Here is a 27,017-nt window from a genome sequence, read left to right as displayed (position 1 = left end):
AGACTTAATGGTTGTCAAGACAACGAGCTATCTCGACACGTCCATGTGCGACACTTGCCTGCAGCTGATTAACAGAAAAAAGTGATGTGAATAATTATCACTGTATTTAAATCACACTTGTGCAAATTCCACAAACTGTCACACAACTGAAAATAAGTTTCTTAAAATGATGTGTATGGGAGCAATTCAAATGGATGGGTATACATGTACTTGTACGTTGCTACTTTGAGGTAGGGATTTAGGTACAGAGTTAACATAGTATTTGTTGCCCACATCATCAATCCCTAATCTTGCCCTTTGTGTTTTTGTATAAAAGAGCTGCGGGTTTAGAGATATCCACATTAAAATGCGAGGGAGTGTATTTATATTTTATTAGTCTTCTGTAATGTATTCTCTGATGTTTGCCCTCTGTGGTGCAGAGGCTTATTTCCTCTGTAAACATCTTGCTGGTAATCCAATCAACACTTGCCCCTCTTTCTCTCTGTATTGTCTCTCTTCCTGCAACAGAGAGCAGAGATATCCATCTCCGCCTACGTAGCACATGTCATTTCCTCTCCCCGCAGAAGTGGGAAGCGGTAGGAGTGGGTCGGGGTGATCTTGCAGAAGATATCTCAGTTTTTCTCGTTTTATTGGTCTCTTGCAGTTTGATAAGAATGTACTTCAGGAATGTACAGTGGTTGGCATAACATTGTTTTGTGTCACTGAATGTTTTGCACAGATATTTTAATCAGCATCAGCCCCCCCAAATTCACATTAGTTGGTCTTGAGCTGTCACTATTTTAGACCTTTAGGACTAAATTAGGCTTATATGTGCTAAATTAGACTATCAACTTTATCCAATTTGCTTCTTTAGTTCATGCTGCTGCTGAAGTTGAAGGGAAGCTTGAATTATTCTTACCAGCGGCACTGGATGCAGTTGGCCAGTTCTGAACCAGGACCCCTTGGGCTCCTTGCATTACTGAGGACTCCTCCATGTGCACAGAGCTGGAACGAAAAAAACAAACACATTATTGTAAGGCATTCACTCACTTGCAATACATCGTATATGGTTTTAAATTAAACTGCAAAATATAGCATATGGCCTCCATCGATATGATTTTGTATTTATGGACCAACTCTTTGTGCAGCGGAACACTATCCCAGAAATGTGACGTTCATATTAGGATTAAATTATTCACCCTATATTTCCTGACAGTCTCAGGATTACGGATAACAGATGGCTGTCCTTACATTTTCACACCCGCTCTGTGGGATTTCAGCCCTCTCTCCTCTACAGATAAAACTCCACACTCTCTATAGAACTAAGAACAGACACCCTACCACAAACTGCACTCGTCTCTCACTGCCTCTGCCTGTAAATGAGAGGGTTTACTGGATCATATCGAGCATGGACGATAGGGTTTTAGGTATGAACATCCAGGTGAAACCTGCTATCTGAAATCATCAAGTGGGCAGAACCCTTGTTAAAGGCCATGAGACATTACCCCTTGACACAGATAGAATATCTAATCATATAGAGAGTAATATGAAATCCTTTTTTAAATCCTTTCTCTGGGATTTTTCCGCAGCAACCATAGTTACCCTCTTAAACCCTCTTTACCTAGACTGTATTTTGTTCAATGAAAATAACTTACATTAAATGCTATTCTAAAAGCAGTACTGTGACTCCTAACTGTCCCCAAGTGTAAACTAGGTCTCCAGAAGTGAATGTGTGAGCCTGTATTTCTTCAATAATTGAATATTCAATAATTATTTTACTCCTTTAAAATTATATGTTTTCCGTCTTTATCAAAGAGAACCAAGGAGTATTGAAACAGATTTTTGTAAATAAGAGCATGGGTATGTAGTTTATCAGTAATAAAGACAGAGAAAAGACATATTAATCCAGATCTCTATTTACAATGGTTCTGTAAAGAGAGGGGAAGTGATCTGGCCACGGAGGCCATTTTAAGTGCAGCTGAGCATCGGCATCATCACACTGATCAAATATTAATGGCAAACACTGGATTGACGATACACTTTTCAGCTAATGCCTGTCCTCCCCTCTCATTCCTCACAATCTCATCTCTTACTGTCTCTAACCACATGCTTCCTCATCATTTTCCAGCGATAAAACGCTCTCAGACCAAGTCTGTTTGTTGCGAATCATAACTACAGCAATCCCAGATACAAGCTCCTAAAAACACCCATTAGGAGAAATGTTGTGCATCAAATGAAATGAAATAATTCAGAGCCATTACATGATGTTTGGGTGCAGCACAAAAATCTCTCAAACAAGCTCTGATTATGTTAGTATATACTGTAAATATGATTAAAATTCTGTGAGGCTTGGTTTTGGGTCAGGAGGGGATCGTCAACCTAAAACACATCAGCGGTAGTGAGTCACAAGAAAGACTTAATGCGTTAGCACATTAACTCTCATTAATCTCTGCTGTAATTACGAGGTAATCTGTGTTACATTAGCGACACTCACATGGTTCACTCTTGTTAATCTGACATGAATGTCCCAGTAAATACCTACATACTGTACGTGTGTCTTGTGGGCCTGGGGAGGCAAATAGCCAAATACTGTTAAAATTGAGCGGTGAAAGAGTTGTCTCTGCTTTTATCACTGTCAAAGCCACTGAGATACACATATGTGTGTACATAGGAATTCATCTGTGAAAGGTCAGTATATCTCAAATTCCTCCATCTATTCTATATCTATCTATAGGACGTGGATAACCTAAAGGGATAGCATATAGATATGAGAGATGACACATGAATAGAGATAAATTCATTAGGTCAAAATCTTTCCACCAGGTCACATTTGTAATTATGGTGCCATCTCATTAGCATGACCCTTGATTAGATCATGCCCATCTGATCTCACAGCAGGTAACGGCCCCGTGTGTTATGGGTGACGTGATAACCGGGGTGGTCATGCAGCAACCCCTGTGTCCCTGATGGGCCATCTGTCCACCTGACTACCTGCCCTTCATCCATCACTGACCCCCCCTCTCTGCTTATCCCTCCCTCCTGTCAGTTCTCCATCTGCCTGTTAATATTGACAGAGACATTTTCCTTCTCGCAATACTGGTTCTTTCATATTTCACACTCAGTTGTTTATCATTGATAATCAAATTGGGATCATCTGGGATTTTTTTTAAATCAAAATTTACTTTAAAGTTTATATTTAATAGAAATAATGCACGTGTAAAAGGTAGAACAAGTAGTTAGCCTCTGGGTTGCAAATTTATCCCATCAAAACATATGCATCAACTGGTTCTCTAACATTAACCAGTTGAGAGGGAACCAAAAGGATGAAAGACTTAATTCAACAACAACAACAAATTAATTTTATCTCCATTTAACCAAATGACCTTTCCAAAGCTGCACAGAGATATACGACCTTAAATGAGGCACATTTGCTTTAGAAATACATTTTGGTGGATTAATCATAATAGACACAAACTCTTGAGTATGGAATTATTGTATTTGGCCTCTGCAAGGGTATTTTCCTTCGAAGTGACAAAGGAATGAAGTTGCGTTAATACTTAGCGTCATTTCATGTTTTTATTCTTTTACAACTTGAGTATACAGAGTGTGTCTCAATGGAATACTGAAACCCTTTCTGTAGACTACGAGAGGATATGTTACTCAAAATCCAGAGTCAACTCCAGGTTTGTGTTGGGTGTTAATATTAACAGAACAAAATGAAAATGGCTGGTGAGGTATGATGAGATATTTACCTAAAAGTGTGTGGGGGAAAAATGTGATGCTTACCTCTGCATTACACCTCCTGCTCTCAGGGAGGCTGAATATCTCCAGTCTGAACCTGGCCCCTTGGGCTGCAATAGAGAACGAGAGTGATTGAGTATTAAGTACAGGGGAAAGCCAAAACCATCTCATTAATAAGTCATGGACAGAACTGCTTGTGTATGTGTGTCACACACACACATGCAATCTTAGCAGTGACAGCATGCCCCTGCTTTTGGAGAAAAGTGAGTGATGAATTAAGGCTTGCAGGTGCAATCATATCTCCCTCCTTTGCTGCTAAACTCTCTCCTTGTTACATCCTCCTTCAAACCTTGAGATTCACTGGCACAGAGTCTGCTTTAGACAGTATGACACATCTCGCCATGGTCACTGTGCAGAGCCCAGTCTACATTTTACCCTCCACTCACTGCCCTCTGTTATTTCACTCTCGTGAAGGTCACCAGTGGAGGGAGATGGGGGCAGTGGAGGGCACATATCAGATTAACCTCGTCGGCTCTGCATCCAGACACAGACGCGTCATAACAGAGTGACACAAAGAGACACAGCATCTCATCAACCTCTGCCCCATCTGCGTGTAATGCAATTTGTTAGTGACATAGTAATATGAGACTTCAGTGACTGTGTGTACCTTGTATGTTCCTTTTACCAAGAGGAAAATAAAGGTAAAACGTCATACAATGTGACAAAATTTAATATAATCACACAATTAAAATTCATCGATTCATTGAGATTCTTTTGTAGGAGCATGCTCACAGCGCAGCAAAACAGGCCGTTAACCTGACCACGTAAGACCACATGATCTTGCATTTTATTTCGACTCAAGGTAAACCACTGACAGAGCTAAACCAGTCAGACTGGGGGTACTAAATTCTCCCTGCTTGGCCGTGCAGTTCATAAGAGACCCATTTGCAATCTCATTTACTCTCATATATGACAGATGTTCACTTGCTGCTGAAGCTGCATTGACCTCTAGGAGTGTGCAGTAGACATTCATCACCCTTGGAATCCAATAGTTGGTCTTAATGAGAGGAGCCTGGTGTTCCTTGTGGTGTCATTCGAACAGAAGAGAGCGTCTACAAAGATACAGAGGGTTACAGCATCTGCAACGTCTGTCCTCTCTGGACAATAAGGGTGAACTTGATTTTCTCACTCACCAAAAAGCAATTAGTGTGTTGATCAATTGTGAAAGGAAAATGATAGAGATAAGCAGAAAAAAAGCTCTTTGTTCAATCTTACCTTTTACACAATACATGGAAAGAGAGTGAGACAAAAGGGGAAAAAAAGGCCAGATTGTCCATAAATGGTATTAAAGAGCTTTGGAAAATGTTTGCCCCGCTTCCGCGAAGGAATACTACCCTGAGTGGCCGTATGGTGTTTATGGGAAAAAATAAAAACGCACACTAGCACAGCGATCGTTTACAGCATCTAGAACCTAAACCTGTCTGCCTTCTACCAAGGGAAGACACATGCAAAACTAGAAAAATCAAAAAATCACACAGTGAATAAAAACCATTTAAAAACGGAAGGACGGAAGGAAGGAAGAAAAAAATCTGATACTGACAACACCGATGATGAGAAATCAGTGCATTCTGTTTCATCATTCGAAAGAGAGAACTTAAATAAAGTAGATATTTATAAAAGAGAGAGATTCTGTGGGTTTTCAGTGTATTCATTTCCTTGCCTGTCTATATTCTGTAAATCAGAAAAAAGGAGAGGTTTTCATTTGGCCACTAAACGCTTTTCTCACATTTTCCTCAATTCTTCCCTCTCCCTCTCAGTGAAGACTCCCAGCATGGATACAGAGCTCACACCTCCGCCGTCAACACTGTCCAATCACCTTTCATCCCCTGCTTCATCTGTGGAGAGCCAGCCAATCCACGCAAAGCACAGAGAAACACATTGCTGCCAGTTAATGGCATTTAATGAGGAACTCATCAAATGATAAGGGAACCACTACGTTCAACATTTCTTAATTAGTCTTTTTATCACTTATTTTATCCCACATCACCTTCTGCACAGAAGAGACAGACCCACTGAATCTCCGTGGCAAACATGATTATGAAGAAAACACAATATTTATATTATCCTATTAATACCTTGCTTTAGTTAAACCTGGCTGAAATTATGCATATTGTCATCACCCTTATGCAATGAAAACATTAAATGTATCTCTAATTTAGATGAAACTTATTCTCTGCCCCATTCTAGGCTTCTTCACTGATTCCTAAACTCTGGCTTTCTGTTCCGTTCCAGAGATGTACGTGACCAGAAGACGATTATTTTGGTGCAGTGGGACTGATGGCCCTTCAAGCTGGCAAAGGCTGCACTGTTTCCCAGACTCTACCTCTCTGTAGAGATGTACACTGAATGCCCTCTGGACCTACTGGACTTGTAAACTGTGGCACAAAGTCCACACAGACAAATAACACTGGCTGTGTGGGGTCATAGATGAATAAGCTACTGAAATACACTCGTCTGTCTAGTTTGCAAAGAGAATACTTAAGAGGGACCAGAGGCAGAGAGGCGTTTCTTAAAAAAAAAAGTTTTTTGATACTTTGCACAAAATGTATGCCGTTTACATACCCTCAGTTACCAAATGCATGGTCTTTGACAAGCGGAGAACACACACGACACACACTATCAACCACATCCAGCAAAGCAAAGTGTGCCCACTCACGAAATGCACAACCTTCAGAGGCTACCCATACTATATTTATAATTATTAGACACAGACCTGAAGAAAAATGTAAAGACTAAAGGTATTAATGAAATTTTATACGTAAAAAATATGTCGGTACCGCTTTCTTGGAACTTTTTTTTTCTTTTTTTTAAAGACATCTTGGAGGCATGTGATAGAAATACCCAATAAATCTTTATATGCCACTTTGTACTAAAAATCTAATATATCTAAAAAAAAGCACCAGGAAAATGCTCCAGAGCCATAAATGTCAACTGCAATCCTACTGCATGAGCGCTGCCCGAGAGCAAAGCCTGAACCATAGCCATTTAATGGCTCGTGCTTTTTGTGTCATTTACTGTTTTGTGAGGCAATCTGAAATAACAAACACAGAGATCACACCAGACAGACCTGAATGGCAGTTGCGTCTGGCATACTGAGACGCCGTACAAATAACTGGCTCTGTCCGCTGTGGCTGGTGACGTAGCCTGAGCCCCAGGTGCCACTATGAGGCCTTCCTGTGTTGTAGAACATAAAAGTGTCACTTCCTGACGTAGCGGTCAGGCATGTCTTGTAACAGTATGTTTTGGTCAAAGACCCATTTCCCCGCACTTCAATATAATGCGGTTCCACTTTGAGGTCGCGGCGCAGGTCCACATTGTTGTTTGGCTGCCCGCCTCCTCCGCCACCTGCAGTTCTTCCTCCACCAGCACCACCACCTGCTGAGGCGCCCCCCTCTGGAACACTCTTCTTAGATACGCAACACGGGGAGCAGGAGCCAGGCTGGGTGCAGTACGCATGGCAACGCACAATTGCCAGCACAAAGACGGTGACCAGGAACACGAAGGTCGTGGCACTCAGGGCAATGATGAGGTAGAGGGTGACATTGGAAAACATCAAGGGGCTGTTGGGCCTTATGATGCGCTTGGGGTCGGGGGCCAACTTTGGGGGCATCTCCATCACATGCACGTGGATGGTGGCAGTGGAGGAGAGTGGCGGCAGACCATTATCGCGGACCAACACTGTCAGAACGAAGGAAGTGGAGTTGTCCTCAATGACACGCCTCGTGGTGCGGATCTCACCTGTGTACTCGTGCACCTTGAACAGGTCAAGGTCAGTGTTGGTCTGCTCCAGCGAATAGAGCAGCCAAGCATTCTGCCCTGCATCACCATCCCATGCTGTAACCTTGCTAACCAACACTCCTGCTTCAGCGTTTTTCATCAACATCTCTGTGGTCCGGCTCCCATTGGTGGGCGGGTAGACTATCTTGGGCATATGGTCATTATGGTCCATAATGTAAACATACACTGTTGCTACGCGGCTGAGGGGAGGCACTCCGTTGTCCTGGGCTTTGACCTGAAAATGAAACTCTCTCAGCTTCTCAAAGTCAAAGGCTCGCAGGGCATAGGCCTCGCCTGTATCAGGTTTGATGCTGACATAGCTGGCTACAGGGATACCGTGGTTATTGTCATTGAGGACAGTATAGGTGATGCGTGCATTTTCTGCAGCATCAGTGTCTGTGGCCTTAACAACACACATAGGTGCACCGGGAGCATTGTTCTCTGTAATATAAACAGTATACGAGGTCTGCTCAAAACGAGGTGGGTTATCATTCACATCTGCCACGTCCACCTTAAAGCTCATCTGAGATGACAGGGCCGGGCTGCCTCCGTCCACAGCGTTGACGGTGACATTGTAGGATGAGATGCTTTCCCGGTCCAAAAAGGCGGATGTCACAATGGTATAGTGGTTCCGGAAGGACTTGATCTTAAAAGGCAAATGGGGCATGATCTCCAGGGTTACTTGTTTGTTTAGTCCAGAGTCACGGTCATTCACACTTATCAACGCCACGACCGTGTCAGCCCGTGCGTCTTCACGCACAGGGCTGGAAAGAGAAGACAGTACAATCTCAGGAATATTGTCATTGACGTCCAAAACTTCTACAACTACTTTGCAGTGCACTGCCACCGGAGATGGCCCTTTGTCCATTGCCTGTATGTACATTTCATACGTGTTTGTCTCCTCGTAGTCTATATTGTTTTTCACTCGAATTTCTCCTGTGTCTGTCTCCATGGAAAACATCTGTCTGACTCTCTCAGGCGTGTAACTGCTGAAGGAGTAGAAAACGTCCCCATTGGAGCCCTCATCAGGGTCTGTTGCATTCAGCTTGATCACCAGTGCGCCCTTTGGAGAGTTTTCAGACACTTTCACTTTGTACACGGAGCTGTCAAACGCAGGCACGTTGTCATTGGCATCAAGGATGCGCACATTGATTTTGGCCGTGCCAGTTCTCTGCGGGGTGCCCCCATCCATGGCTGTGAGGATCAGCTGATGGGAGGGAGTGTGTTCGCGGTCAAAGGGCTTTTTGAGAACGAGCTCGATGTGCTTATCGTTGGAAAAGGGCTTGATGGAGTCCAGAGCGAGGTGGTCGTTTGGGCTGAGTCTGTACTGCTTCACGGAGTTCGAGCCGTCATCTGCATCCTGAGCCCCCTCGATGTGGAACCGCGACCCAGTGTGAGCGGACTCCGACACCTCAAGCTGATACTCGTCGCGAGGGAACTGTGGCGCGTTGTCGTTAACGTCCAGAATCTCCACCTCCACGTTGTGCACCTCGAGTGGGTTCTCCAGAACCACCTCCAGGTTCTGAGAACAGGTGCCACTAAATTCGCAAACTGTCTCTCGGTCGATGCGGTCACTCACCACCAGCTTCCCGGTTTTGTGATGAATGGTGAAATACCGCCGTCCACTGTCCGACGTGATTCTGATGCGTCGGGCGGAAAGTTTCCTCTGGTCCAGACCCAAATCCCGGACAACGTCGCCGACCAGTGCGCCGTTCTCCAGCTCCTCGGGGATGGAGTATCGAATTTGTGCGTTTGTAAGGCCACTGAGTACAACCAGAACCAAATATAAGGAAAAAGGCACATTCTCCTTTGCACTGCAACAGCATCGCGCCGTCACAGCCATCGCAGGCAGGCAGGATTCGCAGACGGTTTGGAGAAATCTTTCCGCCTTCTCAGCTCACTGTGCGTCCGCACCCGCCTCATTAAAAACGAGGGAATGGTCCGTGCATACCTCCGACTATGTGCAGGACGACCACCGCATCCTCCCTGCGACCCGTTTAAAGGGATTTTTCCCCCGTGCAACCATGTTTCCCTTTGTCCGCCTATGTGATGTTTTCAAATTTCTCTATCCTCCTGGCAACGCGGACTCCTTTCACTGATGCTGCCTATTGGCTCTCTCCATCTCCCCCCCTCTCTCTCTGCTGTGTGGTGATGGTGTCTGTGGGCAGAATGGGAGGGGGAGCCACTCGCTCGAACGATGCTGGCTGCATTTCAGCACCTCCGATAAAACGATCGCGCACAATCGAATAAAGACAAAACTCCCGAAAGACAAAAATCCTGGTGATTTACCATCTATATATACATATGAGCACCTCACAGGCAGCGACCAGTGCCACCTGCACAGTGACATCGGCGAAATGAATTCCACACAATCGTGTTCCCTCTTTTTTTTTTTTTTTGTCAGCGCCACCGCCCTTTTCATTGTGCGCTGGGGAACTGATTTATGAACCAGCCTGGAGATTAGACGTCCTCACTGATGCAAACCAACAACTACCCAGGAGCCCGCAAGCCTCAAGACGGAAATCAGGAAGGCGACACACACAGACGATATATTAGAAATAAAAGGGAGACTGTGAAATGGCTCCATTCGAATTTAGTGAAGGAACTCTCTGTGCTCAGCATGTGCACTGTGCACCGTGATGTGCCTGAGCCCTGTTGGCAACGGGGTTGTTACATTTTGTTTCATAACACAACAAAATCAATGGGAAAAAGAGGAAGGGGCCAAGGTGATGAGCAGCGGTGTTGGGAGTTTATCTTTGACTGTTTACAGCCAAACAACCGGACCAGTGGGGGAGGAAGATCTGTCAGTGTCACCACCACAGGAACATTTTATTCTGTAACTTTGTCCAGCAGCTGACGATGCTTTGCACCGAGCCCTTTTGCGCCACATGTTCACCCTCACATGAGACATGATGTCACAAGGTTGCCCCAGATGTGACCATGTTTCCACATCTGCCAAAAACACTGACACACATAAAGTGTGTGCAGGCACTTATATGTTCAAGTAACCACAATTGGCATCATAACTTCTCATTTTACAAGACACATCAGCGATAAAAACTACATCAACAATCCAGACTGGCGTTGATGTTTCATGTGACACGATGAGACACTGCGCATGTGCAGTGTGGAGCAGGTGGCGACATTAACACCCGAATCATCCTCCTCGTGCCACCCTGTACTTGCTCTCGCATCGGTACCCGTGTACCTCAATTAAATTCAGATTCAAATTGGATGCATGCTAATTGGTGAGACTTTAACCCTAATTCAGTCAACATGACAGAGAGAAATGGGAGATCTGTATTCACTGTTCAATATCATCTGAATAAGAGCTGCCAAGAACATAACAAATTATTCTCTGGGAGAACTGTACAGGGTGCAGGAATGAACACATTCCAACTGTGTTGATGTGATCCGTGGCCACTCTTTACACAGGCTGTGCTGTGAAGAAGTGGCCTTGCAAGACCCTCTCGGTTCACCCTGGCCACTGGGCCAAGATTAGATGAGTGTCCATCGCCCACACAATCTTTTCTTTTCTCTCGCTCTCTCACTCACTCTCGCTCTCTCACTCACTCTCACCCACGCCCGGCCTGCCCACGGCGAATACCAAGCTTGGCGTCCCGGGAGACCGAGAGAAGACAGTGAGTCACTCGGAGGCTGCTGGTGGATGGAGCGACTCTTCACACTCGGAGGCGGAGGAGGAGGAGGTGGTGGTGAAATGGGGAATTGGAGAAGAAGCCACATGTCCGTTGTAAGAAAGACAGATGATTACAAAACAAGTCTATAAAAGACTGAATGTGTGCTATAGTTTGTCTCTTTCAGTATTATTTTTAAAAGAAACTGTCCAACAGGAAAATGTTTCCCTTCATGTGCATCTGTGAAATGGTCCCTACATCTCATGGCACGGATTTGTCCCTCTGCATACATTCCACTGTGATGAGACAGTTTCGTTCAGCCGGGGCTAACGGTCTCTGATGGCTCTCTGTGTTTGGTCTTCCACGCCAGCAGTGACATTTAGCAGATTTTCCCAGTGGGACGTCTGAACCTCCGTTTGGCAACGACACAAAACAGGCCGACGTTTATCTCGTGAACAACAACTAACAAGAGAGCAGGATTTACACCTGGCCTTTGCAGTTATATATCTCATTCACTCTCCACCTTTCCTCCCCCTCACATCCTCCTGTAATGTTTCTGATGTGTCGCAGCTCTCTCGTCTCAAATACACCCATCTGGTTTATAGCGTTAATTGCATGCCACTGAGCTGTGGATTTCATTTCCTTTCTCACTCAAGGGTGCTGCAGATGAAGTTATCACCATTAATCCACCTGCAGACAGACGCTTGTTGTGCATCAACAAACACTGATTTTCAAAGACCTAATTGGTTAATTAGAGTTTTTTTCCCCCAGCATCTTTACTTAAGAAACAACAGATTGGCAGAATCCCCCCTTCTCCTTTTCCCAACCATGACATTTTTTCCCCCGTGTATTCCTCCATCCGATCCCTTCATATTCTCACTTCCTCCAGTAGTCTCTTGCCTCAACCCTCCACCGAGAGGCTCCAGCTGCTTCTCCCTTTTGCCCATTCTTTAAGCAAGAATGTTAACACCCCCCTCTCCCCCAATTCTATCAATTATGCAAGATGGCCACCACATTAATAAAATTCCCTTCACTAAGACTCATCCTCATTAATACTGTAAGTGGCCACTCAAAAAACGATCTAAACCCCATTCATATTACTTCCTGAGTCTGCCAGCCCTTTTTTTTTTCTAAATGACAGACGGGAGAGAGCCTCAGTGAAACTGGGCATGGCCGGGCTATCATGAAGAACGACTCCGAACATCAGTCCCTCACTAAAGGGCATCTGAGCCTGTAGGCGTGTGTGCTAGCTGACACACACACACACACACACACACACACACACACACACACACACACACACACACACACACACACACACACACACACACACACACACACACACACACACACACACACACACACACACACACACACACACACACACAAAGGCAGTGTGAAACACAATCGTAAAATCACAAATGCTACTTAAGGACAAACTATTTTTGTCTAGCAAATGTCAGAACATCTTTCGCCCCTGTTTCCTCTTATTCTGAAATGGCAGGAAAACAGCCGCCAGAAGCTTCGATAAACAGATGCACTGACGTCAGGCAACAGGAGCACACAGGTTTCACTGACTGTGTTAACAGGTAAAGTTAATTACTTGAAAGCATTTATTGCAAGAGGGAACAATATTATCCACATCCCTAAACAAATAGTGTTGGACAGAAATTTTCTATTCAAAATCTTATATCACAACGCTCTAGTTCAGTGCCATTATATGTGCAAGTGTTAGAATTATTAAGCCAGGAACTGTATTTACATTTTTGTTGATGTTCTTACGGAAGATGAGCAAGAAAAACTGAGGAAATGTGTGCATGCTGGGTTGTCTGGGTGGGCAGCAATGTCTGCAGTGCCAGGAAATGTGTGTATTAACAAAAGATGCACTGACATAACACAACACAGTCCTGCAAAAATGACTAAAAACTAAAACTGCATATTCAAGATAAGTCTCTAAACTGCTGAATATAAGGAGCTAAGCCTAAAGGGGGACTGCCAATAGCACTGCAAAATCTAATCCTACAGAGTATGAGGGGGGGGGGGGGGGGGGGGGGGGGGGGCAGAGGTGGAAGAGACAGTGAAATTGGTCCCTCTGTTGGAATAAATCGGTAGTACAAGGGTTGGACACATGATCATCACCCCACTGCCCCTCACTGCACACAGGCACTCTCATTAAGCCAGAGCACTAAAACGTAATCCCATCAGCTATGAGTGTGTGAGTGTGTGTGTGTGTGTGTGTGTTTGAGACAGTGACAGAAGAAGGGTGCATGAGCGAGCAAGAGAGAGAGAGAGAGGATGAGGGCACAGACATCAGGCTGCAGCAGTGGCCATTTTCTTTCTCAGTGACAAAAGAGTGACTGCAAGGTAGCCTTCAGTGGTGAGCAAAGAAGGTTCAGTACCACTGCCTGATGTGTAAATATATATATATATATATATATATATATATATATATATACATACTTGTGTTTTTCAAAATAGAGTCAAAAAAGTAACATAAATGTATTTTATTGTAGATCAGACACATCTTAAAAGGTAACATGCCAGCTGAACTTAAGCGTTAGACTCCGAAGCGATTAGACTCCTCATCATGAAAGGAAATAAACAATCACTTTATCAGCATCGCTCTTTGTAATAATATAAAATATGAGCAGAAAAAACCTGAAATACAAAACTCAAAATACAGACAAGAAAACAGACTGGTGTCTGGTATCATTTTGTATGTTCTTTTTTCTCACACTATGACAAAGCTGTGTTTCTTCTACCTTTTTTTCCCCATCTCATTTTTTTACATGCCCCAAAACTTTCCCTTTCAAAATCCCTGGAAAAAAGAACCGAAGCTAACCACGATCTCATTCCTCAGGTGGACACAGTAAGCTGGTGGAGGAGGAATTTTCTGGGTAAGTCTGCTCATGCTGATCCCTTGTGTACTTTTGCTTTCAAACATAAAGGGCATGAGAGAACTAAAAACAGCACAAATCCCTCCCTTTGGGACCCTGTAAGGGTTAAACAGCTCCTTGGTTGTCCTGGTTCAGCCTGTGCATAAATCAAACAGATTCTTGTTGTGGCACTGCACAAAGCTATCAGGAAACGCAGGCAGGCTTTGGATACTTCCCTCTTAGGATGCCCTGGCTTTGTATCCCTGCCCGATGGGAGAGGATGCAACCCCTGCTTCTAAGCATGACAAAGCTAATCTAATGACTGCAACAGTGTCCCGATGCCACTAAGAGGGAGCGCGGACGCAGAATGAGTTGGTGGAAGTGCATGGGGAGAAGGGGAGGGGGGCTGCTGATAAGTTCTTCCTTATATCTGTGACCAATTGTAAGCCTGTGATGTTCTCACTCAGCTGCAGGACATGTATTTAATGTGTTTTTTGTCCATCTCATCCTCAGAAGCTCCAGTTTCTCACTATCTCACGCTCAAGGCTTGAATTTGTGCCTTCTGTATTTGCGACTTCCTCCAACACCCTCTCATGAACTGATTCTCAAATAGCACACACTTACTTCATCTGACTTGGCATTTCGGCTCAGGATGCTGTACATCTTTCACCTGCGTCTTTCTCTTTGTCTCTTTGTCTATCTCTCCTGCCTCCCATTGTGTCCACCCTGTGTCCTTCCTGCTTGCGTATACTAACACATGCTGTGGTGGGTGTCTGGGTGGGGGCGGGTACACACTGGCAGCTCCCTGGAAACAGACTAGTTCATCATTTCATTACGGCTCAGAACAGTCTCCATGGTAACCCCAGATAGCAGAGCTTACCTCACTAGCACAAAGGACACACCCTTGTGAAGGAGAAAAACAGGAAGTAGCCTTAGACCGGTGTGATAGACAGATACATAAAGATGATGAATTAATACATTTTCTGTATAAAAATACTGCTGTTCTGTATCACTGCATTGAGAAGTGATGAGGTAAGGACATTCATTTAGTTCAACATTCTGTTCAACACATCTGTGTACTCCCTCAAAAGGATCTGCCATCTATGAACTGTGGACCACTTAGATGTGCGCCTCAACCAGGATAATGTAGTGTAATGAATAATTTACTGCATGATGCGGCACTGTGGAAGGCAGTGCACGGAAAGCTTTTATCGGAAACAAACTCAAAACCATGTTGCCCCAAAGCTATTGCTTTCTCATGAATCCTTAAATGATCATATTATTCATTACTATCATCATCATCATGGTTCTAAAAAACACCCACATGTCCCGAGGTAAATAAAACATCCATACAGAGACACGATGTTCTGATGAGGGTTGCACAGATGAAATTAAAAAAAAAAAAGCCTCTCCTCCTCCTCATCATCCACCATAGCCCTTAGCCCCGCCCAAACGGTTCAGCTGTGATTGACACTAGGTGCTGTCGGCCCCGCCCAGCCGCACAGCGGAGCGGAGCAGGAGGGAGAGCTGAGCCGAGCGGAGCAGATACCTCGGCCCTGAAGCTCCCTGCTGCTGCTGCAGCAGCGAGTAGCGGAAAATTACCTGCCCCTCCCCCTCAGTCACATTCACAGAGAGCTGCAGCACACAGAACGCATACTGGACCGCTTTTACGCAGAGCGAGAGCTCCAGGCGTTGTTTCAGGAAGCACAGTGCGGAGAGCGTGTGCGCATAGCAGACCGATATTGAGGGGGGGGAGCTAAGCAGCTATAAGCGGCTACTGAAACACAGGTTCGGTCAGATGGCGTGTGCAGCGCGCTGCCATCTATAAATCACACGTTGACCCACTTCCAAAGCCTCACACAGCCCACACGCGTCGTGTCCGTGTGAGAGCGCAGAGAGCCCCTGTTCGGTCTCCTCACACACTGAACCGACCAAACGATACTGAGCATTGACAGACAGGGCCACGCTTGTTTGTTTCGGGACCACTCCCTGGAAATGAGGTCACATCGTCTGAGTGACTCACGAGCATCATGGATCCACACAGCAACACAAAGCTCAGTGCGCCTCACCGGGAATATCTGAACAACCTCCCACCAGTCATGAGCGATATTAACCATAATAAAACATGTAAATACCACGGGCTCGTTACATTAAAGCTACATTTACCCACTGACACATCCTACACGGTGTGCGTCTTGGCACGGTGGGGCCAGGGTCTCCTCTGCTCTGTACATTCATGAGGGATGTTAATGAACATATATTAGATCGTGTTTGCGACGCTCTGAGGGCGATGCACACATGTCTACAGAGATAGGATGTTAATTCCCTGTTATTTTTCTCAGCTGCTCCCCTTCTCAGAGAGTGCTGCTGCTGAAGGAGAGGGGGAGGGGAACAGGAGAGAGGTCTGTCAGCATGGAGGAAGAGAGAAAGGGAACCGACGTGAGATGGATAATATCGTGTATGTTTTGTTATTGCAGAGCAACAGAAATTGGGACATGTAGGGAGGAAGAAGAGGAAATGAAAATAAATGAGCAGATCCTTGGGCACAACACAACAATTAGGGAATGTATGTTATGTAAACATCTAAATGTATGTTGAAATAAGGTGTATATCTAGGGCAACATCCAAAGAAACACCAACCGCCTCCTTACTATTTTGTTTTGAAAAAGATGACTTGGCAAATAAACCCTTTCCTGAGCGCAAAACTGTTACTAGAATCACACAGTGCCCTACAAAAGTATAATCATGTTACCCAATACACTGGAGTCTCAAGTGCAGTCCCTCACAGCTAAAATATTAAGATAAGTGTCAAAAACATAAGCCTATAGTACAGGCCAAATGGCTGTCGAGAACAACATGATTTGTAAGTCATTCCTCTGGGTGCAATGTAGAGATGAGTACAAGCAGAATAGAAAACTGAAATCTCTAATAATCAGGAAGGACAACCGTGTGACTTCAGAGATTTATCAGTAAACACAGTGGATTGCCAGAGTAGAACAAAGTATTCCAGATTGGATCTTGTACTCTTACGATACAAACCCTTGGAGAATTAAAGGCCCTACACAAGCCTGCATTACCACCCACACAAGTTGTCTACCTTATTCTGCATGTAATCTGACCTCCTGTCAAGATACTGTGGGCATGTGCTCATGAGAAACGTCCCTCACTTCTTTCCTTTTGAAGCAGCAGAGGTGGGACAAATTGCACCGTTGTCCTTATCATAGAACATTCTCTAAGAATGACTTTAAACATGTCAGAGCAAAAAAAAAAAAAATTAAGTACACAAGAAAATCAGTGACCAATGAAGTCAATTCAGCTGCTTCATTTTCAGTGTGCTGGATGTGTCACTGGTTGGTGAGGCACTTGCAGACTAACACTTATCTTCCCCACTGTGACAAGTTAAAATGACTGTTGTATGACCTGTGGATGCACGGAGTCAGGTTAAGTCTCATAACTCCCACCATAACTGCACCTGACTAACCTAAATTGAGACAAAATCCCAATGGTGTGAACGTGCAGGCCCTTTCACACCAATAGCTGAACAACAATTCAAAGACAAGCTATAATCAAAACACACACACACACACACACACACAAACACACCCCATGCTTGGATCTTATAGTAAGAACTGCAGGTAATCTGTGAGCAAGGTGGTGAATGCAGAACTATGAATGCAGATCTTGAATAGAGTAGTGTAACTTATGAGAGCAACAGGGAAAACATGACTTACTGTGAAGGCTAACAAAGTAAACTAAACTGAATCAAAACAATGTCCCACCCGAGAAATGCAGCTGTTGTGAATAATTCCCTACCAAGTGCAATGCAAGTGAACGCAATGACTTTGCACCATTCAACTTCAGCCTCTGGTATATTACTGGTTTCACCAAGCACGCGAAGAAGAACCCGTGTCACCACTTATCACCGACATTAGCCTAGCTGTGTCTGTTTTCACTCCACATGAGGTCGTTCACATGAAAGCCACAAGGTTTATAACACTGCAAACGTTACTCACGTTGACGGAGAGTCGATGTAAGACGCCCTGTAAAATGACAAAATCAGAAAGACTTACTCAGGAGGACTGCGGTATAGTTTTTGTGTTTCCATGTCAAACAATACAACTCGTTTGAAAGAATGACGTTTTCCCCCTCGTGGCCACAAGCCGTGGGCGGCAGCACTGAGCAGAGAGCGCCATTAAACCTGCCACTGTGAGAGCGAAGAAGAAGAAGAAGATCTTGGATTTGAATGTTGAATGGCTTGTGGACAGGACAGCCCTCCACACATCACCGACACCGGCCTGTGTTTCAGTTACAGTAGCACCTGCTGCACACCGTCAACAAGATACACTCTCCACTGGTGAGTTTGTGTTTAAGGACGTACAGTAGGTCCACGATGATTCAGTTACCAGACACATTCAAACGTCTCATAAACACTCCCGCAGTATAACCGGACTTTTTTTTAACTGTTGGAAATGTGGGTACATCCTGTTTAACGAAATGTTTGCGCGCACCTTAAAACACTCCGTTTTGGCGGTTATCACAACCCGGAAGTGGCGCGTTTCGCCGGGTTTTGGAGGCAAAGGGAGTTGTACTCGGCAACGGCGGCTTCAAAAGTTATTGCGTACATTGTAACACATATCGGACCCTTTCTTTTTTTGCAGCGGCTGGGTCGCCATTTGAATCAACTGTAACCTGCTGTGGATCTACATTAACTTAACTCCGAGAAGCAGCGAGCTACAACTTCTTCAAACCTCCTCCGACGTCTACAAACTGTGAGTAACTCATTCATTCTACTTCAGGGGGCGGCCCTGAAGTAAACGCAGTGTTGTCCCATGGTTGTCTAGCATGAAGCGGCCCCGCCATGTTCTGGTTTGTTCTACCACAGTGTCGTAATGAAACAAGTACTCTTCTTGTAATAACACAAGAGATATCTAAGTGGATGTTTTGCGCCGTGGCTGTGGCCGTTGAAGAGCTGTGTGTTGTGCTATGTTGTCTCGCGCTTACTCGCACGCTATCGTCCATAAAGTTTCAACCATCAATGCAAAAAGCCAAAGTCGCATATAGTGTCAGCTGCGGCTGTCCGCGCGCACCCGCAAGTGGCAATGAATGCAATTCTCTCGCAGCCAAGAACTTCTCTTTCACTCTCTAGTCCGTGGACCGCGTCACTCGGGTTCTGTTGCGCGTTTGTTCCAAACCGCACGCGCGTCGACCCGCGGTGCCACCACGCAGACTGCATGGATCATGTGGGAAACACTGTAGTGTTAGCTGGCTACCTAATCCTCTTGAAACCTTTTCTCTCATTCTTTAACGAAATATCCTGCTTTCTGACAACATTTTAGTGGTTATTTGACTGCGTTACGGCTCACAAACTATACATTTACCGATGGATAGTGTGGAAAAGGATGATTCCAACGTTTCTAGAAGAGTCAGAACACGCCCTTTGTATTGCTTTAAGGTCATTGCATCAAAGTACTGAGCTGGCAGATAATAAGGCTCAATGATGTTGGGCCGTAAGGCAGCGTGTTTCCGCACTGTTGCTGGAAACACTCATGTTTGTTCCAACTATTGTGTAGCTAAATAATCAAGTGCTTTTATGCCGTGATGTGATATGAAGCTCTCAATATAAAACAAAAGTCGTTATTCATTCTCATTATTGACATAGAGTATATATATATATATATACTATATATATTGTTTTTTTCTTATTATAGTTTTTGGAAACACAAGTACCCAACCCAGGATTTGCCTTGGGTTCTCTGACACGGTTCTGGTAGATGAGAAAACAAACTAATGAGACAAAGAAGCTCAAACAGGCCCCTGTCATATCAGTACCATGGACAGCGCTTATGCCCAAAGCAAAGAGCTAGGAAACACTTTCTTTGACAACTCTGCAGAGCCACTCCTGTAACTTTTAGTGGGAAACTCAACTCACCTTTTCTGAACTAGGTAAAGTCTGTGTCCTGGTAAAAGTGTCTCCTCCGTTAATACTGATCAGTTCCGCATCTACAGGCGGAAACGGTCCGGGGAAAACCACTACGTCACTCTTGAGCGTGTCAGAGCTGAAGCAGACGTCATACTGCTGCGTAGCTTTAGAGTAAGACCAGCTCCCGTCAGGGTGGGTGGTGATCATTGGGGCGCTGTACCTGCTGAAACTGCCGTCTGTCCTGTGGCATTTGACAGCTATTAAACTGATGAGGCTCAGCAGGAAGACGACTGACACCGACACGATGGCGATCAGCAGATACAGGTTCAGATCAGAGAAGCTCTCCTCCTTTATGGGCACATGTCTGAACTGAGTCTGGATGTCAGCTGTGCTTTCGACCACCACCACGTCTATAGACACAGTAGCTGACAGGGAGGGTTCTCCGTTGTCAGACACCAACACCAGCAGGGGGTGAGTTTTCAGGTCATTGTCACTCATTCTCCTCTTAGTCCTGATCTCCCCGGTGCTGGTTCCGATCCGGAAGAGGTTGTTTCCTTTGGGCTCAGAGAGGTGATAAGAAAGCAGCGCGTTGTATCCAGAGTCTGCGTCCACAGCCCTGATCTTTGCCACAAAGTATCCCGCTTCAGCAGAATAGGGGATGTTCTCACTGTTAACGGAGCCGTGCTCAGAATATGGAGCGAGAACCGCGGGACTGTTGTCATTCTCATCCAGGATGAACACGTTCACAGTCACGTTGCTGCTGAGCGGAGGAACACCAGAGTCTGTGGCCTGAACTTTGAACTGAAACGTTTTTAACTCCTCATAGTTAAAAGCCTGCAGGCTGACTATATCTCCAGTCTCTGAGTTGATGTTTATAACTGACCCTATTACATTGTTTTTGATATTATTATTAATTACTGAAAACGTTACCTTTGCATTGTCATTCATATCAGGATCATCCGCAGTTATGGCATAGATAACACCGCCTACAGGACTGTTCTCTTTGACGAAAATGTTTATCACAGGTTCCTTAAAACGAGGTGCGTTGTCATTCACATCAGAGACGTGGACTGTGATGACACTTGTACTGGAAAGAGGCGGGTCCCCTTCGTCAGTCGCTGCTATTGTTACATTATATTGGGAAGCTCGTTCTCTGTCTAGACTTCCGTCCACGACCAAAGAGTAATGGTTTTTGTATGTATTCTTGATTGTAAACGGCACTGAATCGACTATTCTAACCTGAACAACGCCATTTTTGTCCGAGTCGTTGTCCCTGACCGTTATAAGTCCAACCATTGTGTCCGGGGCTGCGTCTTCCCGCACTACGTCGACTAAAGATGTTACTGATATCTCTGGTGGATTGTCATTGACGTCCGTGATTTCAACGAGTATCTTACAATGAGATGCTCTCGGAATTTGCCCTTTGTCTTTAGCTTGGACTCGGATTTCTACTGCGTTGCTTTTTTCATGATCCAACTCCCCGTTTACCGTGATCTCCCCAGTTACGGGATTAATAGCAAATGTATTCACATTGTGATCGTTGTCGTGGTTGATAAAAGAATACACTATGTCTCCGTTCAGACCCTCGTCTAAATCCCGAGCGTGTACAGATATAACGTTTGCACCTCGCGGTGTGTTTTCTGCCACCGTGGCTTTGTACAGCGACGTGTCAAAAACGGGAACATTGTCGTTCACATCTTGCACATTAACGGTGACATGCAACGTGCCTGACTTGGGAGGTTTCCCCCCATCGACAGCCGTCAGCGTGAGTCTGATAACCGCCTGTTTCTCGCGGTCTAACGCTTTCTGCAGCACCATCTCCGCGTCCATGGCCTGCTCTCCGCCATGCTGCACGTCCAGCGTGAAGTGTTCGTTTTGGCTCAGCCTGTAGCCCTTAACCGAATAACCACCGACGTCCGCGTCGAAGGCGTTCGGCAGCGTGAATCGTTCGCCGGGAAATGCCGACTCGGACACGTTCAAAGCGATGCCCGGGATCCGGAAAGACGGCGCGTTGTCGTTCATGTCCACGATCTTCACCTCAAAGCGAAAGAGATTGAGCGGAGAGTTCACGATGGCTTCCACTTCCAGAGAACATTTGACGTTACGAGAGCAGAGCTCCTCTCGGTCTATCCTGTCTCTCACCAGAAGTATTCCAGTCTTGACGTTTACTTCGAAATACCTGGCGTTAGGTCCGGAAATCTGAAAACCTCGGGTTTCTAGTTGCTGCACATCTAGGTGCAAATCCTTCGCCAAATGTCCCACAGTGGTGCCCGGGCTCGATTCCTCCGCGACAGAATACACAACCTGTGCCGTCGTGAGACCCCATATGTGAGACACATGGAACACAAAATAAATCCAATGCCGGAAAATATCCCGTCGCTGCATCCTGTCCATAGTCCTGCTAGACGAGGTAATGCGAGAGAAAAAAATATCACTCCAGTGGTAACGTTTCCCAGTAATGTCACATCCACATCAGACCCATTCACTGCAGTGAGCATATTCTGTACTGCCACGACAAACAAAGAATTACGAACCCTCTCTATCTGGCGAATAGGGAGGAGCGTCGCACATGCAAAAAAGAAAAGAAAAACGTATTTCAACCCTCTGGTGCGATAGCGACATCTTGTGGTAGTGTTGGAGTCAAAGGCAGGGAAATAGAAAGGAGAAAGTCAAAACCATCAACTGAAAAGCATCAAACACCATCACTTGGTGTTCTAGCAAGAGTCGGTAGACTATATAGATCCAATTAAAGAGGAACGAGCAACAAAGTTGTTGTAAAGTTCACAATTGTGTCGTGCTGCGAACAACTGTTTACAAGTGGTTGACCCGAATGTCAGAGTGGAACAAAAATGGAGAATATTGCATATTCTAAGTGGGACAATTACAATATTTTCACAGATGAGTAGTCATACACTTGATTATGAGAAGGTGCTGGATCATACACAATATTTGTTTTATACCTGTATCCACTGTGGTCTTTAAATAACCATCTATAATAAATTACATTATGTGAAAGATTACACATTGAGTCATTTTTTACTATTTACTTTTTGCTGTCAACTTATTTTGATGATGATTTTACTTAATTAAATATTGACAGGAATTGAATATATATCTATATATTTATAAATGTTTTTATAAATATAGTTTTTGGGAACACAAATACCCACCCCCGGATTTGCCCTGTGCTCCTCGGTACGGTCCTGGTGGATGACAAGTAAACTATTGAGACAAAGAAGCTCAAACAGGCCCCTGTGATTTCAGTACCATGGACAGCGCTTATGCCCAAAGTAGAGAGTGAATCACAGAAAACAAAGAAACAAGGACGAGGAAACACTTTGTTCTACAACTCTGCAGAGCCACTCCTGTAACTTTTAGTGGGAAACTCAACTCACCTTTTCTGAACTAGGTAAAGTCTGAGTCCTGGTAAAAGTGTCTCCTCCGTTAATACTGATCAGTTCCGCATCTACAGGCGGAAACGGTCCGGGGAAAACCACTACGTCACTCTTGAGCGTGTCAGAGCTGAAGCAGACGTCATACTGCTGCGTAGCTTTAGAGTAAGACCAGCTCCCGTCAGGGTGGGTGGTGATCATTGGGGCGCTGTACCTGCTGAAACTGCCGTCTGTCCTGTGGCATTTGACAGCTATTAAACTGATGAGGCTCAGCAGGAAGACGACTGACACCGACACGATGGCGATCAGCAGATACAGGTTCAGATCAGAGAAGCTCTCCTCCTTTATGGGCACATGTCTGAACTGAGTCTGGATGTCAGCTGTGCTTTCGACCACCACCACGTCTATAGACACAGTAGCTGACAGGGAGGGTTCTCCGTTGTCAGACACCAACACCAGCAGGGGGTGAGTTTTCAGGTCATTGTCACTCATTCTCCTCTTAGTCCTGATCTCCCCGGTGCTGGTTCCGATCCGGAAGAGGTTGTTTCCTTTGGGCTCAGAGAGGTGATAAGAAAGCAGCGCGTTGTATCCAGAGTCTGCGTCCACAGCCCTGATCTTTGCCACAAAGTATCCCGCTTCAGCAGAATAGGGGATGTTCTCACTGTTAACGGAGCCGTGCTCAGAATATGGAGCGAGAACCGCGGGACTGTTGTCATTCTCATCCAGGATGAACACGTTCACAGTCACGTTGCTGCTGAGCGGAGGAACACCAGAGTCTGTGGCCTGAACTTTGAACTGAAACGTTTTCATCTCCTCAAAGTTAAAAGACTGCAGACTGATTATATCTCCTGTCTCTGAGTTGATGTTTACAACAGATGTTATAGGAACATTTTTTGAAAAACTCTCTAATAAAGAATATGTTACTTTTGCATTTTCTAATATATCAGGGTCAACTGAAGTTATAGTTAAGATGGTAACTCCCACTGCACTATTCTCCTTCACATATGCATTAATGACAGACTCTGAGAATAGTGGGCCATTGTCGTTCACATCAGAAATGTGAATAGGAATAATACTGGTGCTGGAGAGAGGTGGAGTGCCTTCATCTGTGGCTATGATGGTGACGTTATACTGAGAAACATTCTCTCTGTCAAGAGGTCCATCGACTGTTAATGAATAATAATTTTTGTAGTTTAGCTTAAGCTTAAAGGGCACCAACCCAAGGATTTTAGCTGCTGTGAGACCATTTTTACCACCATCTTTGTCTGTCACAGTCACCAAAGCGACCACTGTACCCAGCTCAGCGTCCTCTTTCACCGGGCTCAGAAGAGACGTGATAATGATTTCAGGTGTGTTGTCATTAACATCACTGACTTCCACTAACACTTTACCATGGACACTGCGAGAGGGCGTGCCTTTATCTCTCGCCTGCACACGAATATCATACGCTGGGTGCTCTTCATAGTCTACTCTCCCTGTCACAGTTATTTCCCCCGTGTCTGGGTTTATGGAGAAAAAAGCTTCGGGATTGAATTGTCCCCTCTCAATAAATGAATAGATAATCTCACCATTTATTCCCTCATCCAAGTCTGTGGCACTTACAGTCAGTATAGATGTCTGAAATGGGGCGTTTTCAACGACCTGGGCCTTGTATAGGGATTGACTAAAAACGGGAACATTGTCGTTTATATCTATGACATTTACAATTATTTTTAATGTTCCAGACCTGGCAGGTTTTCCTCCGTCCACAGCAGTTAAAGTCAGGTGGATAACGGACTGTTTCTCCCTATCTAAAGATTTCTGCAGCACCAAGTCAGCAGACTCACTGTGCTGTCCGCCGCTCTGTACGTCCAGTGAGAAATACTCATTCGGACTCAGCTTGTAGCTCTTTACCGAGTTGCTGCCCGTGTCTGCGTCGTTCGCCATTGGGAGCAGATACCTCTCTCCGGTGAAAGAAGACTCCGAGATATTGAACGTCTTCTCCCTCTCACGAAAAGACGGTGCGTTGTCGTTAATGTCAACAATCTGCACCTCGATGCGATGCAGATGCGTGGGCTGGCTGAGCATCGCTTCTATATTCAGGGAGCATTTTGCCGAGTTCGGACAGAGCTCTTCGCGATCAATCCTGTCGCACACGTACAGAGCACCGCTCTTTAAATCCACGTCAAAATATTGCTTAGAATTCCCGGCGACGATTCGCAAATCCCGTTTTGCCAGTTCCTGGACGTTAACGTGCAGGTCCTTAGCGAGGTTCCCCACGACCGTTCCTTTGTCAACCTCCTCGGGAACGGAGAAGGAGAGCTGCGCTGCAGAGCCATGCCACAGACAGAGCAAAGCTAGTATCTGTATCCAGACCGTGACTGTCGGTCCTCCACGTCCCATCGCTAATGCAGAACGAAAGAAGTAGTCATTTTCGAACATGTCCACTCTCGAGGCGAGCAACAGACGAAGCCCTCTCTGTCTGCTGAGCGTTTGTGTATTTTCTAACAAAGCAGCGTTGGACTACTGACGTTACGCACGCAGAGGAGGAGTCTGGGGTAAAAAAAATAAAAGGAGCCACACGAATATTATGGTCTACAGCGACACCAACTGTTAGTTTGGTGGTAATGTAGAATTACATATTCTATAAGTATATCCTGTATTGGTGCAGATGGTGAAATCAGTGCACAATTACAATTCGTTGGGAAATGATATAAAAGCTCGTTCACAAGCTGCACGTTTTGGTTCTTAAATAAATACTATAGGAATTGATGTAATAAGGGAAACGCACATTAAAGATGAAAGACACAAATGAAGCTACGAGGGTTCAGGACCGTGGACAGCGTCGTCCCTGTCGGTAGGAAAACTCTCACTTGACCAACGACGTCTCTGCTTAAAAATGACATAATGCAGCAACTACTGAAATATATAATATCTACATCATCCAGTTTTGAATAGTGAACAGCTTTTCTGGGAAGACATCTGTGAAGCAATTAATGATTTACTTTGTTACCCCCCCCAAAGTGCCATTATGTATTACATTGCCGTCACACATTCAATATTTATAACGTAAATTCTATGAATATTAAAAAGATGTAAAAATATGATAATTTGATGAGCAAAGTTTTAAGGTCAATTGCAGAAATGGAATGATATCATCGTTAGCGACATCCAGATCTACTCTTTAGTAATAAATAACTCACCTTCTCTTTATGGTAAACGATATATATATATATATATAAAAAATGTAATACACAGCGATGATAATCCAAGAACTGAGTCAAAGGCATGGTCAATATTCTCCATATAGATAAGTCAACAATAATGTAACAATCTACTATTTGAGGACTATTCAGCACCTAGTAAAATCATTTTCAACAGTGTCACTTAAAAAAACAATGGACACATTTACAGCCTAAGCAACAGCCTAGTATAGTATGATAAAACTATGACCCAAAAGACTGCATCATGTTTTCAGGACCATGGAAGGCGCTCTATACCAAACTGACTGCAGAAACAGATCTCTTAAACAACTCTGTTGTCTCCTTAGATACAATTGTATCTCCATCTGTTTTGTTTTAATGAAATTTGACTTTGTGAACGGGAAATTCATCAGTTTGCTTATTTCTGTAATTTCTATACGTACGAGCAGACAGAG

The 27,017-nt window shown here is 44.7% G+C and overlaps 2 protein-coding genes across 19 annotated transcripts in view; one reads left to right on the top strand and one right to left on the bottom strand.

Moving 5' to 3' along the window:
* LOC118319165 (protocadherin alpha-C2-like) overlaps positions 1–27,017 on the bottom strand; it is a 149,752-nt gene that overhangs the window by 10,578 nt on the left and 112,157 nt on the right. For 15 of the 18 annotated variants that reach the window (XM_047334197.1, XM_047334194.1, XM_047334189.1 and 12 more), the window contains 2 exons: positions 3,766–3,830; positions 899–984 (listed from right to left, as the gene is read on the bottom strand). In XM_047334197.1, the coding sequence (XP_047190153.1) occupies positions 899–984; positions 3,766–3,830 (151 nt within the window). Of the gene's footprint in view, positions 1–898; positions 985–3,765; positions 3,831–6,847; positions 9,503–19,997; positions 22,514–23,383; positions 25,872–27,017 lie in introns of those variants that run through there. The other 3 variants (XM_047334183.1, XM_047334186.1, XM_047334181.1) reach the window with 3 other exon arrangements.
* LOC118319180 (fibroblast growth factor 18) overlaps positions 18,264–27,017 on the top strand; it is a 209,752-nt gene continuing 200,998 nt past the window's right edge. The window contains exons 1-2 of the mRNA XM_035649334.2: positions 18,264–18,422; positions 18,727–18,837. The gene's annotated coding sequence lies outside the window, so the exon portion shown is untranslated. The remainder of the gene's footprint in view (positions 18,423–18,726; positions 18,838–27,017) is intronic.

Source organism: Scophthalmus maximus, chromosome 9 (assembly GCF_022379125.1).
Source record: "Scophthalmus maximus strain ysfricsl-2021 chromosome 9, ASM2237912v1, whole genome shotgun sequence".
NCBI lineage: Eukaryota > Metazoa > Chordata > Actinopteri > Pleuronectiformes > Scophthalmidae > Scophthalmus > Scophthalmus maximus.
Note: the sequence above shows the minus strand (reverse complement) of the source record. Positions and strands in the feature narration are given on the sequence as shown.